The 14,189-nt window shown below is 38.9% G+C and overlaps 2 protein-coding genes across 4 annotated transcripts in view; one reads left to right on the top strand and one right to left on the bottom strand.

Annotated features, from left to right (window-relative positions):
• Window positions 1-4,328, top strand: part of USP53 (ubiquitin specific peptidase 53) — a 59,532-nt gene extending 55,204 nt beyond the window's left edge. For both annotated transcript variants that reach the window (XM_061421162.1, XM_061421163.1), the window contains 2 exons: window positions 250-346; window positions 1,394-4,328. In XM_061421162.1, the coding sequence (XP_061277146.1) occupies window positions 250-346; window positions 1,394-2,381 (1,085 nt within the window). In that variant the 3' untranslated portion in view covers window positions 2,382-4,328. The remainder of the gene's footprint in view (window positions 1-249; window positions 347-1,393) is intronic.
• C6H4orf3 (chromosome 6 C4orf3 homolog) lies at window positions 4,325-10,683 on the bottom strand. Of its 2 annotated transcripts, none has more exons than XM_061421175.1 (2): window positions 10,301-10,683; window positions 4,325-6,925 (listed from the first exon to the last, which is right to left on the bottom strand). In XM_061421175.1, coding segments are annotated over exons 1-2 (207 nt in total). In that variant the 5' UTR covers window positions 10,507-10,683; the 3' UTR covers window positions 4,325-6,924. The 2 variants fall into 2 exon arrangements, with proteins under 2 accessions (XP_061277159.1, XP_061277158.1); XM_061421174.1 differs by lacking the exon at window positions 4,325-6,925 and adding an exon at window positions 7,243-9,467 and having other exon boundaries at window positions 10,301-10,629.
• Between the last annotated feature and the right edge of the window lie 3,506 nt (window positions 10,684-14,189).

The raw sequence follows: 14,189 nt of genomic DNA, 5'->3' as shown, positions 1-14,189 counted from the left end.
CAGCTGGTAAAGAATCCTCCTGCAATGCAGGAGACCTGGGTTCGATCCCTGGGTTGGGAAGATCCCCTGGAGAAGGGAAAGGCTACCCACTCCAGTATTCTGCCCTGGAGAATCCCATGGACTCTATAGTCCATTAGGCCATGGGGTTGCAGAGTCGGACACGACTGAGCAGCTTTCTCTTCACTTATAGATGGAGTAAATTCTGAATGATCACTTACATAATTTTGTTTTTCTCATTTTCCTCCTCAGGCTTTAAAAGAGAACTCAAGAACTTAGATGTAGCCTCTAAAGCTCATGAGTTCCACCCAGAATCACATCTACAAATAAAAAATCCTTTGATAAAAAGGTAATCATAGCTGTTTGGAAATACTAGAATCTTCTAAATGCATATATAATAGGAATTCTTTATCAGAAAGGCATTCTTAGCTACCTGATAGCCATGGGTCTAGAGTGTTATAATGCATATTTTATTGGGGATCATTAAAAGGATGTAGACCATAATGATGGGGGAGCGTACAAAGTTCCTTGTACAATTTATGATTGTTTGTTTTAATCCTCACAGCATTCTTTTGAGGTAGATGGTATTTTACAAAAGAGAAAATTTGGGGTTTAGATTAAGTAATTTGCCCCAAGCCAATGGAGCCAAGTTTTCAGTAATCTACTTGGCAGAGCCTCAACTCCTTTCATCTTTGTACTGTAATTGAATTCCATGCAAGTCACAGGAGAAAATAATTGAATCACATGAAGATAAATAATTTGTAATGTGATACTATTTCTGTTCATCTTGGATATTATTAAGTAAAAATAGTCTGATTATTTTCAATTAGTATCCTATCCTTATGGCATTATAAATAAAAGTACTTTTATTGCTATAAACATTGTAATGTTGGTTGGGAAGTGTTTTAGAGTATTGGAATTATTTGCTAATAACAGTTTCCTTAAGTCTATGCTATTATTTATAACAATAAATGTAATTTAAGTGTTTGTAAGTTGAAACTTTTTGGAGGGGGTCATACTACACAGTTTGTGGGATCTTAGTTCCCCAACCCGGGATTGAATCCCAGGCCCAGGCATGAAAGCACAGTCATAAGCACTGGCCCACCAGGGATTTCCTGGAAATTTGCTTTTTTAAAAAAATTACACTTCTAATTATTACAAATCTGATATTGGTAATGGTATTTCTGGTAAACATTTATGTATTCTAGGATAAAGGTTTTGGATTCAGAGAGTGTAAATTGTTAATGGCTGTAATTGTTAATGGTTCCCATTTCTGTTGTTATACCAATAACATAAACACTATATTGGGAAGTTAAACAATGGGACAAGTGTTTTTCTTTTCCCTCCAGTTTTGCATATTTGTGTATGGTGTTTTAGCTTTGTTTTTATTTTTCAGGTCACATATACATGAAACCAATGGAAAGACACTCCCTTCATCCAATCCAGAAATACTCAAGGACCACACAGTCAGAGAGCATACCCACCAGTCAGATGAACAGAAACTTGAAAAATCAAGTGAACCCAAGTTTTCTGAGTGGCTTAATAAAGAAAAGTCTGAGAAAACAGGTTTGCTTTTTCACACTGATGATAACTCTGGTTTTGGAAAGAGAGTGAACAGTAATGAAACAGTCTCACCATCTTCATCATGGTCTTCACACATGAGAACTGTGGGGTCAAAGCCAGAAACTGCTCCCCTCATCCAGCAGCAAAACATGATGGAACGATATTACTCTGAGAACTCTCTACCCAGGGAACATCTGGTTCAGTCAACCTGTAGATCTGACGGCTGTCAGATGCTGAAACTTGTTTGCCAGAATGCACCACCCCCTCTGCCACCAAAGAAATATGCTATGACCAGTGTGCCACAGTCAGAGAAAAATGACTGTACTCCTGATGTCAAAGTAACAGAGACGTTTAAGACGAACTCTTCTAGTCTTCTGAAGCACAGTCTAAGTACAGCCTCAGAGCTAGGTGTAGACATGAGTCTGTATGTGAACGATGAAAGATTTAAGGATACATTTCAAGCAAAAGAGTATGTCTGCAACACATCAAACACTCCAAGTTCTGCAACTAAAGATTTTCAGGCAGACTCAGGTAGAGCTGTTGGTGCTTTCTGCCAGCCAGAAACAGACTCTAGTTCTACATGTCCAAATGAGACAGTTTCATTAACTACCTATTTTTCGGTTGATAACTGCATGACTGATACATATAGACTGAAATACCATCAGAGGCCCAAGCTTTGCTTTCCAGAGAACAGTGGCTTTTGTAATGATAATTTACTGTCTCAGAATGAAAGAGAGCTAGGACCTGTGTTACATAGTAGTTTTGGTTCAAACTGCCCTTCTGAGCAAAAACATAAACCTGGTATTTACTGTAATAGATAAATGATGACTCCGATGGGCTTTTACTTCTCAGAGACCATTTAAGAATCAACTGACCAAACCTAGTGCTATATGAAATTAAAACCATGGCATTGTTAGTCAATAATCACTTTAACTTTCTATACAGATCTTTTTATCTTGTGAAAATCAACTTATTAGGTATTTTGGAAATTCTCTCTGACTAGCCTTGGCATGCCTCAAAAAATAGAAAATCAGGGTGTGTCCAGAAAGTCATTTTTCACACACTGCAGTTGAGTAAAAATGTAATTTGACCCTTTATTTTTTGACTGGTAGACCCATAAGTATTAAACTAAGCAGTTCTCATATATGTAGACTGGTTAACTGTGCTAACTGAAAGATAGCAGATGGCAGGTAGTTTGCATAGTCCAGGGTAGTAGTTGCTTTGTGAGGAAGCACTTTCTAATGGGTAGCCAAAAGAGGGCTTCACCATTTGCTTTTGACTTCTGTGATAGTCTACTACCTATGATTCCTTAAGTGTCTTAAAAAAAAAAAAATCAACCCATGAAATTGATAGCATTTCAAGAAAAAAGCCTTAATGATAAAGCAATTTTTAATTAAATTCTCAAGGTTGGAAGAGACTTAATTTTGCTCCTAGAATTTTTACCTTCAGAATATCCTTTGTTGTATGTATTTATAAACATTACTTCAGTCATGTAAGCTAAAAATAATTAAAATACTTCACTTTAGTATATTTATTTGTTACTTTTTTTCTAGTTTTATATGAAATATGAAAGGTTTTTATTTTGGTTTGGTTTACTTTGGGCTGCTAGTAACCAGTGTTAGGAATTAACCTAAAGCCTTTTTTTAAGAATATCACTGTGACTGCCTAAATTTTCCCTGCTGTAATAGTACTTATTTGTAGGTTGTCAGCCCATTTTAATGATATTCAGTCTTGAATTTGAAAATCATTCTGGGTTTCCAGATTAAATATTTGCCTTTCATATAGGTTTAATTTTAATGATATGCATTAAATTGAGTATCCTTCCCTTTTTTCTGCTCTAAACAAATAATAATTTTCCCCACCTACTTTCATGGAGGCTTTAAGTTTTCCATTTTTATCATTACAAGTGGAAATAAGTACTTTAATTACCTTATTTCATAGTTGTCATTTAATTTTGTACTAAACTGGTACACTAATTGTGGTTTAGAATAGTTTTATATTGTCCATGCTAGAGAACTGAGAATTTGGGTAAATTTTATATATAAAAGACAGTAATTCTGTAAATTAGCAAATTCAATATTTTGACCAGTTCCATAAATTGTTAAAGTATTCCAAAATGTTAATGATTAAAACTGAGTATTTCTAGATAAGTAGAAAATAATTGCTTGTACAAGTCTAAGCTCAGTCCTGTAACCCAGTTATCAGATCTTGATCAAATTTTGTCTTCCACCTAGAGAAGTTTCTAACTGTAACAGTAGGTGATTATTATTTTATATTCTCTTAATGTAGAAATACTTGAATATAAACTAAGTACAATTTTATCTTTTAAGAAAGCTTTTTTTAACATAGCTTTTAGTATGGAAGGTTTGTAAATATTGTAAAGTTTGTAAAATTGTACTTGAAATGTCAGTGTATTTAATTACTGCTTTTATAATATTGTAAAATACTAGAAAAATGAGCTTCAAGTATTTTTAATAATTTTCAAAAACTTTGTGTAGTTTGTTTTTATGTCCAGTTGAAAATGTATTATTTGAAACATTTAAACTGATTTCTGGTACTTAACAACAATCTTATAGATTTGTATGAAGTTTAACTCACAGTCGAGTTGCAGACATCACCCAGAAATGTCTGATTCTGGGGCTTTTTAAAGTACTGCTGTCCAGTTAAAACCTCCTGCATTATGCTGTAGTACTAACAAACTAGAAACCGACTGTTTTTGTTGACACAACACTCCAAATATAGACAGAATATGTATTTACTAATAATCATTCATATGTGAAATTTTTATTTCTTGGGTGACTTTATTTTTATACATGTTTTCTTGTGGTTGTAAGATTATGATAACATTCAAAATAACACAACCAACAGCTGTAATGTTCAAAATACTTCAGAGTATTTTCATGTGATGTCAGTTTCTTCTGGTTCAAAATTTTGGAGGGGGGTAAACTGATTTTTAATATGGTTGGACTTTTCTTTGCATTCATGAACTGTTGATTCCTCTCTCATCCCTGTGAATTATGTATTTTATGGGAAAAGTAGGTCAATTTAAAGTTCAGGGGTGAACTTGGAATATCACTGATCAAAAAAATTTATCACAGGAGACTCTTAAGAGTTCAACTCCAGTGAGGTCTAAAGGAGAATTCCCACAGGAGCTGATAAACATTCTTTAAAGTCAGAGACTCAGTATAATAACTTATTATAATAACTTAGGCCTTGTGCACCCTAAGACCCTAACAGCCACTCAGTTCTGCCAGCGTAGTGTGAAAACAGCCAGAATGTAACATTTACATACTATGCTAATGAATAGGCTTGTCTCTGCTCCAGTAAAACTTTAGCAGCATTGAAGCATGGATTTCACATCATTTCCACTTCATGAAATAGTCTTTCTGTTTTTTTCTCAATCATTTTAAGATGTAAAAATCATTCTTAGCTCACAGGTGGAGGCAAATGGGCCAGATGTGGGTAGTTTGGTGACCCTTTCCCTAGAGCATAACGTCTACATTAAATGCCCTCAGTAAATAATCTTGTAGCCTCTGAGTGTATCCCCATGCCATTTAGGGACTAGGTATATGGAGCACTTTACATCCTAAAAATTTCAGGTTAACAGACTTCTAAAGATTTCACCACAGTTACTCATTAGCCAACTGATTTCAAATGGTTAAAATAATCATTTCACTTAATGAAACTGTGATATTTACAAAGGAATTGATCAGACTAAAATCACTTTGATGTTATTCTTTTGATGTCTTTACTGTAGCAAGTTTGCCAAATTGTTTCTGATGTCTCATTTACCCAGTTCAAAAGCTTACAAGTACACTATATTATCTGAGATGGCACAGTGGTAGGCATGATTTCATCTATAGGACATTGAGATATTCAAGAGCTGTGGTAATAGGCTGATTTTAGGCTCAGAAAGGTGGTATGGATTATAAATCTTTGTGTTTGACCTAACACACAAGTAATTAGTTAAAATGAAAGCAAATCACACCTAATTTACTGTATAATAAACATTTACTGGACAAAATTATTAGCAAGCAGCAGAGAAACTATTCATACAGTCTGCTTGGTAACCTCAATGAAATCCCAGTTCTGTGTTTGTCTAGATGCTTCAAGCCTAAAACGTTCTCTTCAGGCAGATTTATTAGGTTCTCTCATGGCATAACTGTTAACCTCATAGTCGGCATTAGGCTAAAGTCCTCCAAAATCAATCCCAGATGTCACACTAACCTAAACACCATTCTAAAAAAGTAGAGGATGGACAGTTTACCAGACCTACACCCTGTTTCTAAGGGAACTGAAAAGTATTTATGCAATTCCAATATATAAAGTATCACCAATTTCAAGGAGAGCCCATTTCTAATATCTGTTATACATATAATAGGAATAGCTTATAAAGGGCTTAGAGTAGCTGCTTTGGGAGTGTGACCTTTTTGATTAAATACTAGCTGATCACTCTTAGAAATAAAATTATTAACATATTTAGATAAAGAATGTAAGCTCCATGAAGGCAAGGATTTTTGTTTTGTTCAGTGCTGTACCTGCCCCACAGTAAGTGCTCAAATATTTGCTCAATGAGTAAATATGGTGACTTTGCTGAAGTATTAAAAGTTACAGACATTATAATAAACATGTTTTGGTTACAAGCATTCTTAATGCAAACCTAATAAAAATTAGGTTTGAAACAAATAGTTGTGTTTCACTGAGTTCAAGAGCTTAAAACTGAGGGGAAGCATCCAGGTAAAGATGACATGCCCTCTAGCCTTTCACCACTGGATACTATATACTTTCTCTAAAACTGTACCAACCTAGCAACCATAGCAGAGGGCCACTTAAAAATTAAACTGGCATTTGCAGCAAATACATTGTGGGCCTGGACTTTCTTGTATAGCTTTTACTCATTTTTTCCCCCAAGTTCTTCCCTTACTTTTGAATAATCTGTTTTTAAATATTTCACATTATTTTACTGTATTATTTGCATCATACTAAACTCTGGCCAACTCTTTAAAATGTTAAAGAGAAAAACATTACTTATTTACTAATGACTATAATAAATCCCATGTAAAATACTTTTTATATTCAGCCCCTGTAAAGCCATCAGACAATTTGAAAAAAAATTTTAAAACAAGAATCAAAGTCAAGTTTTACGAACTTAAGCTAGGACTGGGTGAGATCATTACCCATTTAATACCCTTTCTCCCACCCCACCCCACCGACAGATAACAATAGAATGTGTAAAATGAAATGAGAGTCCCTTAGAGTTTGAAATCCTTCTAGTGCACAGCCCCGTCTTCTTTGTTGAAGTCTGCAGTCATCTTCAGGAATCCAGTCCAGTAGCCAGAATTCTTTAGGTATCAGGCAAACCATTCTGGAAAAACAAATATATGTCAACAATGTTTCCTTTTTCTTCCCCCTTTAAATACCTTATGTAAACTTCTGAAAATCTTTTTTTTTTGCATATAAAATAATGCTTTATTTTTATTGGACTATAGTTAACATACTAGTTCCATGTTACAACATAGTAATATCACATTAATATACACTACAAATTCAACACCACAGTAAGTCTAGCAACCATCTGTCATCATACAAAGTATCTGAAATATTATCGACATTCCTAATATTGTACATTATAACCTACGACTTATTTATTTTAAACTGGAATTTTGTACCTGAATCTTTTTGTGTCTTTTTCCCTGAACCCTGTCACAGTGATCACCATTGTCTCTTGTGGCCACCACCAGTTTGTTCTCTGCATCTATGAGTCTGTTCCTGTTCAATTTGTTCATTTGTTTTGTTTTTTAAGATGTCACATATAAGTGCTGTTGTTGTTTAGTCGTTAATTTGTGTCCCACTCTTTTGTGACTCCATGGACTACATAGCCTGCCAGGCTCCTCTGTCCGTGGGATTTCCCAGGCAAGAATACTGGAGTGGTTGCCATTTCCTTCTCCAGGGAACTTGTGAAAATCTTGATCATCTTAGTTGTTTGCCTATTCCTAAATGATTTACATATTGATAAGATCAAAAAATACCCTCAAAAACTACCGCACAATTGCCCTCATCTCACACACTAGCAAAGTAATGCTCAAAATTCTCCAAGCCAGGCTTCAACAGTACGTGAACCATGAACTTCCAGATGTTCAAGCTGGTTTCAGAAAAGGCAGAGGAACCAGAGATCAAATTGCCAACATCCACTGGATCATCAAAAAAGCAAGAGAGTTCCAGAAACACATCTATTTCTGTTTTATTGACTATGCCAAAGCCTTTGACTGTGTGGATCCCAATATACTGTGAAAAATTCTGAAAGAGATGGGAATACCAGACCACCTGACCTGCCTCTTGAGAAATCTGTATGCAGGTCAGGAAGCAACAGTTAGAACTGGACATGGAACAACAGACTGGTTCCAAATAGGAAAAGGAGTACGTCAAGGCTGTATATTGTCACCCTGCTTATTTAACTTCTGTGCAGAGTACATCATGAGAAATGCTGGGCTGGAAGAAGCACAAGCTGGAATCAAGATTGCCAGGAGAAATATCAATAACCTCAGATATGCAAATGACACCACCCTTATGGCAGAAAGTGAAGAACGGAAGAGCCTCTTGATGAACGTGAAAGAGGAGAGTGAAAAAGCTGGCTTAAAGCTCAACATTCAGAAAACGAAGATCATGGCATCTGGTCCCATCACTTCATGGCAAACAGGGAAACAATGGAAACTGACAGACACTTATTTTGGGGGGCTCCAAAATCAGCGCAGATGGTGACTGCAGCCATGAAATTAAAAGACGCTTGCTCCTTCGAAGAAAAGTTATGACCAACCTAGACAGCATATTAAAAGACATTACTTTGCCAACAAAGGTCCATCTAGTCAAGGCTATGATTTTTCTAGTGGTCATGTATGGGTGTGAGAGTTGGACTATAAAGAAAGCTGAGTGTAGAAGAATTGATGCTTTTGAACTGTGGTGTTGGAGAAGACTCTTGAGAGTCCCTTGGACTGCAAGGAAATCCAACCAGTCCATCCCAAAGGAAATCAGTCCTGAATATTCATTGGAAGGACTAATGCTGAAGCTGAAACGCCAATACTGTGGCCACCTGATGCAAAGAACTGACTTCATTGGAAGACTCTGATGCTGGGAAAGATTGAAGGTGGGAGGAGAAGGGGATGACAGAGGATGAGATGGTTGGATGGCATCACCGACTCAATGGATATGAGTTTGAGTAAACTCTGGTAGTCAGTGATGGACAGGAAGGCCTGGCATGCTGCAGTCCATGGGGTTGCAAAGAGTCAGACATGACTGAGCAACTGAACTGAACTGATTCCTTGTTAAGTCTTCCATTTTCTACCCAGAGCTGAAAATTTAGATTTAAAAAAAAAATCACTATATTTGAAGTAACACCAAAAATCAGGAGGAAAGATTTTCCTTTACAAGTGATTCAATGGAGGGTTTTATAGAAATACTCATCTCCCATTTGTCCCATTGAACCCTCTGCCATACCATTCAAGAAATACAAGAATCACAGACAATGGGGCTTCAGGTACAGTGAGTTTATGCCCAGATCTTGGCCAACATTGGAGACTAGGGGTGAGAAAAGACGACAATTACCTTTCAGGGAGTGCAAATTCAGTAACAAGATTGAGAGAATAACTTAGAGTGAGTCAACAATTAGCTCTTTAGTCCAAGAGAGCTGTTTAATAACTAAATGAGCTGCACTGCTTTCCTCCAGCCCAGGGCTTGTCTTCTGAATTTGTCCCTTATCATCTCAGTCCTGTGTCCCTCTTGTCTAAGTTCCCTTCCTTTACCCTCTGCCAAAACTGTCTTTTCGGAGTGAGTGGCAATGAAAATAGAGAGCATGGATTTTCCAAGAGGTATCTAAGGAATTTTGTGACTTACCAATTGTTGTTTTGGAGTGCCTGGATGTGTATTAAAAAAAAAAAAAAAGTAAGTCAAAAACAGTCCCAAGCTTCTGGGAGGAGGATTGGATAAAGTTAACATTTTTTGAAATGGGAACACTTAATGGATAAGAAGTTAGGAACTGAGTTTTGGACCTATTTTAGATACCCTGCTCATGGTCAAACTGTTGTATAGTAACAACAGCTTCGGGCTTCCCAGGTGGCTCAGGGTAAAGAATTCGCCTGCCAAGCACGAGATGCGGGTTCCATCCCTACGTGGGGAAGATCCTCTGGAGAAGGAAACGGCAACCCACTCCAGTATTCTTGTCTGGAGAATCCCATTGTCAGGGGAGCCTGACAGGCTACAGTCCATGGGGCAGCAAGAGTCGGACACGACTTAGCGACTAAATAAAAACAATAAGCTTTAGCTGAGTGCTCACTGCTGCAAAGCAATATGCAAACATATCGCTCTGAGGTAAGTTAGCGATTTATCTAAAACACCAAACCCCTACGACCAGGTTACTATTGGTCCCTATAATTGAAACTAGCTACAAAGCTCCAAAAAGTCAAATAACTTACCCAGTTTCTTCATGGTAGTGCAGGAACTCAAACCCAGCCGGTTTCATTTCAAAACATAAAAAAAAAATTGTGAAGTCAAGTTGCCTCCATACCTCTGAACACCCTCAACTGAGGTGCCAAGGAAGCCATTTTCAGTCTAGTTTATTTCATTCCAACTCCTCCATTTACCGGACTTTCGGAACACAATTTCCTTTCCTCTTCCCACCCACCTTCCCAAATTGGGGAGAAGGTTCCTAAGCCCCTCACCGCTTCAGTGTTACATTCAGAGTACTCACCATGGCAAAAAATACACGAAGAAAAACCATATCACGTCGAAGAGGATGAAGAGCCAGAGATCCAACCAATAGGAGTGTTTGGGAGACACGGCAGCCCCGGACTGAGACCGCACTTCGTGATTTTGCTGCTGCCTCTCGGCTTCACCGAAGCCTCGCCGCTCTCGGGGGCCGTCCCGACCACCTTCTGAGGCCGCGTCCACCTCCATTTCGCACCAGTAGCCGCGCCAGAATCCTAGCACCTGAAATGCCTCAGATCCCGCACTTCCGCGTTCAGCTTGCGAAAAAGTGGACAGAGGCCAACCCCACGCACATGCGCATTTCCGCGCCTGGGAAACGGCGCTCGGCCCGTCCCTCCCAGTGCGCAGGCGCCGTCCGCTGCATTCGTGACTGCGGGCAGGGAGCGCAGCTTCCGTCCGCCAGCGGAAGCAGAGAAGGCCACCCGCCCTGCAGCGCCCGGGATGGAAGCTGGTTTTTCAGGTTTCGCTAGGAGAAATAACTCGGTGGCTGGACCAGAAGTTACTCAGGTCCCGTTCCTGACAGGTGATGGATTCCACCTTGGAACAGCCCATAGTCACCTCTCCTTATCCCTGTATTGCTTTTGCGTCCTTATGCCAAGGTTTTAAAAGGGCTTCCTCTAATGGGGTTTGTACTGTTCGTAGCGTTTTCCAGGGCTTCTCTTGTGGCTCAGACGGTAAAGCGTCTGCCTACACTATGGGAGACCTGGGTTCGAGCCCTGGGTCGGGAAGATCCTCTGGAGAAGGAAATGGCAACCCACTCCAGTATTCTTGCCTGGAAAATCCCATGGACGGAGGAGCCCGGTAGGCTTCAGTCCATGGGGTCACAAAGAGTCGGACACGACTGAGCCACTTCACTTCACTTCCTAGCATGTTGCACTATTTAATTCTTGAAACGGCTATAATGAGGTTGACATCTTAAGTATGAGCGTGAGTTTCTAATGGGGCCAGTGAGCAGAACGTGAGAATTTTGTATGTATTTCAAAGGAGTGAATTTAAAAATAATACGAGGGTCTGGGAGTGTAACTCCCCCATGATATTAGAATGTTACCAGAAAGAAAACGGTTTAGCATTGTAGACAAGGAAAAATTCTCTTCTACGCTCTTTGGTTCTCCTGTTGACTTAAGAATTAAACTGACATAAGACAGGTTGACAAGAGAAAAGCACAGAAGTTTTTGTTTTCTCTTTCTTTTTTTTAACACGAACATGGAAATTTTCAGAGGAGAATCACAACCTGAGGAAGTGACCAGGGAAGAAAGCTTAGAAAGGAAAAAGACAACGAGATTTCTGCTAGGAGAAATGTGGAGAAATGACTGGGAAGATAAGGGTTAGTTTAACAAGGTTTGTTTGGGGATTTCTTGGTCCAATTTTCCATCTCTGGTGATTAAAAAAATGTTCTTCCTCCTAGTATAGGGAGGGCATCTTTTACAAGGGAATTTTATCTCTTTCTGGAAGAACAAGGAAGGTCAGAGTGCCCTTCTTGCGTCAGGTTTTCTCCATTGTCTTTAACTCAAAATATTCAGTATGCCAGAGTGATATACTCTGAACTCCTTCGTTCCCCTGTCTGAAATGTCCCTAGAAGAAAAATCTGAGTCAGTAACTGTGGAGAGAAAAATTGGGTTAGCAACTGCGTGGCAAGAGATCTATAAAGGGTGAGAAGAACATAGAATGAGAATGAATAAACAGAAAATAACGAACCTAAGCCCATTTCCCGATATTCCATGAAATCAGTCTCCTTCCCTAGGAGTAGTTCAATCCAATAGAATGGCTGAGCCTCATTTTTATCTGATGGAGCATGTTTACCTTGTCTTCAAAAACTGTAGGAAGTGTTAGTTGCTCAGTCGTGTCCCACTCTTCGTGGTTCCCTGCCAGTCTCCTCTGTCCATAGGGATTCTCCAGGCAAGAATACTGGAGTGAGTTGCTGTTCGCTTCTCCATAGGCAAAAGGTATAGATTAGACACTGTTTGCCCCAAGTGATTTACATAGAAACAGCATTCTTCACCAGTGATGGCACAAGCTCCTCCTCCTTGGACTGTCAGTATATCCAGGGCAAGGCATTTTTCGAGTCCAACAGAGACTATTAACTTTTGATCGAAAGGTTTCCAATATTTGCATAGTAATATTGAAATCCTGTTACTATGGAAAGATTGAGAACTGCCTTTTCCAACTCATAAGTTCCAAAGGCTAGGAAAAGTGATCTTAGTACTGAAAAGAACTTAAAATTGTGATAAACAAGCCAGTTTTCTATGAGATCTGGTCTGAGGTGTTTATGTGATGCTACTTTTTATGAAAGTAGTGCTTTCATAAAAAGTAGTAGTGCTTTTATTTTATTTTATTAATAAAATAAAAAAAAAAAGTAGTAGTGTTTTATCAAAGTAGGGCTTCCCTTGTGGCTCAGCTGGTAAAGAATCCAACTGCAATGTGGGAGACCTGGGTTCAATCCCTGGGTTGGGAAGATCCCCTGGAGAAGGGAAAGGCTACCCACTCCAGTATTCTAGCCTAGAGAATTCTATGGACTGTATAGTCCATGGAGTCACAAAGAGTTGGACACAACTAAGGGACTTTCACTTTTATGAACAAAGAAACCAGAGTTTATAATTGGGCTGGAATTTTAAGATGACAGAGGGTATCAGGAATTCAAGTCCACATTTTTCTGCCCATCCAGATAGGAACTCTTTATACACCTTATCTCAAAAGACCAGCATTGTTCCTGGATAAGGTCAGAATGGAGCTTGTGACATATTAGTTGGGGTTTAGTGTGTCTTGTCACCTGTCTTGTTGACATCTGTACATCTCCATCTTGTATATCCCTGTCAGTCTGTAGGAGCAGGACAGGTTTTGAAATATGTGATATAGGAGGCCTACAGTTCGGCCATAGTAGCCGTAAAGCTTGGTTTTATTATTTGGCCAACTTAGTCTGGATTTTTGGTCTGCCGATATGCAATCTTTGATGACTAATGATGTAAGCAACTGAGCTACCCTAGGTTACATAAGGGTGACTTAGGAGTTAGCCATAACATCTGGTGATTTGGCCAGTGTCCCTGCATGAGTCGGTGCTGAGGCCATTTATGACCTTCACGAGAGGCTGGAGGATGCATCTTAGAATCGAACCAGAAGGTTTGCTTGCAGTATTGCCTTAGACCTGGAAGGTGAAGCTCTATGCCTGATTTCAGTGCAAAAGGAAAAATTCCCTTCTAACGTCTTTACCTGAGCAAAGGACAGCCCTTGATCTTCTATAGAGGTTTTTCTGTGTCCAGTTATCTCATTGAAAGGAAAAGAGTGACATTGTTTACTTGATCGTGGATGCTTACCTGTTATGCATCCATTTTCCTGAGTTGTCGCCAGCTGCTTGGATTGGCAAGAACAAAAATTAGTTCAGGTTCTTTTGCATAATCTAGGTGGAGACATAACCAGAGAACAGATTGATGACTTAATGTCACCAGGCTTTGGAAAACCGATATAAAGAGTTACCTGGTTTGTGCTTGACTTGTTGAGAGGGAAGACAAACTTTGAAGGAGAGCCCATAGTGGAAGCGAAGAATAGATTGAAATTAGCGATCTCCTGTCAGCTTTATAATCAGTGGCTAAAGAAAGGGAAGTCTTTGTTAAAAGGAAGATTTGCCCACCCTGGGAGTAGGAAGACCAAATAGGGGGAGAAAGTAAGTAGAAGGAAGTTTCTCTATCTATGATCTTGAGAAAAGCTGTCTACTTCATGATTTTGTCTGCTTCTGGGACCTGGGAATTGGCCCTGAAAATGCTTAGTTTAAGGTCACCTTAGAGATGGTCTTCCAGTTGTCCTGGGAGTGCTGCCATTTTGGGTCAGACCCGGCAGGGCTCGTGTGAATCCAGGAGGATGGCAGTGCAAATGGTTAGCAG

The sequence above is a fragment of the Bos javanicus genome, chromosome 6, assembly GCF_032452875.1.
Source record: "Bos javanicus breed banteng chromosome 6, ARS-OSU_banteng_1.0, whole genome shotgun sequence".
In the NCBI taxonomy this organism is placed as follows: Eukaryota; Metazoa; Chordata; class Mammalia; order Artiodactyla; family Bovidae; genus Bos; species Bos javanicus.
This window is presented reverse-complemented; position numbering and strand designations above follow the sequence as displayed.

Coding starts and splice junctions, on each gene's coding strand:
- C6H4orf3 (XM_061421174.1), bottom strand. CDS start 10,506: ATGGAGGTGGACGCGGCCTCAGAAGGTGGTCGGGACGGCCCCCGAGAG. Junction 9,468..10,300: donor TTCGTGTATTTTTTGCCATG/GTGAGTACTCTG, acceptor ATACACATCCAG/GCACTCCAAAACAACAATTG.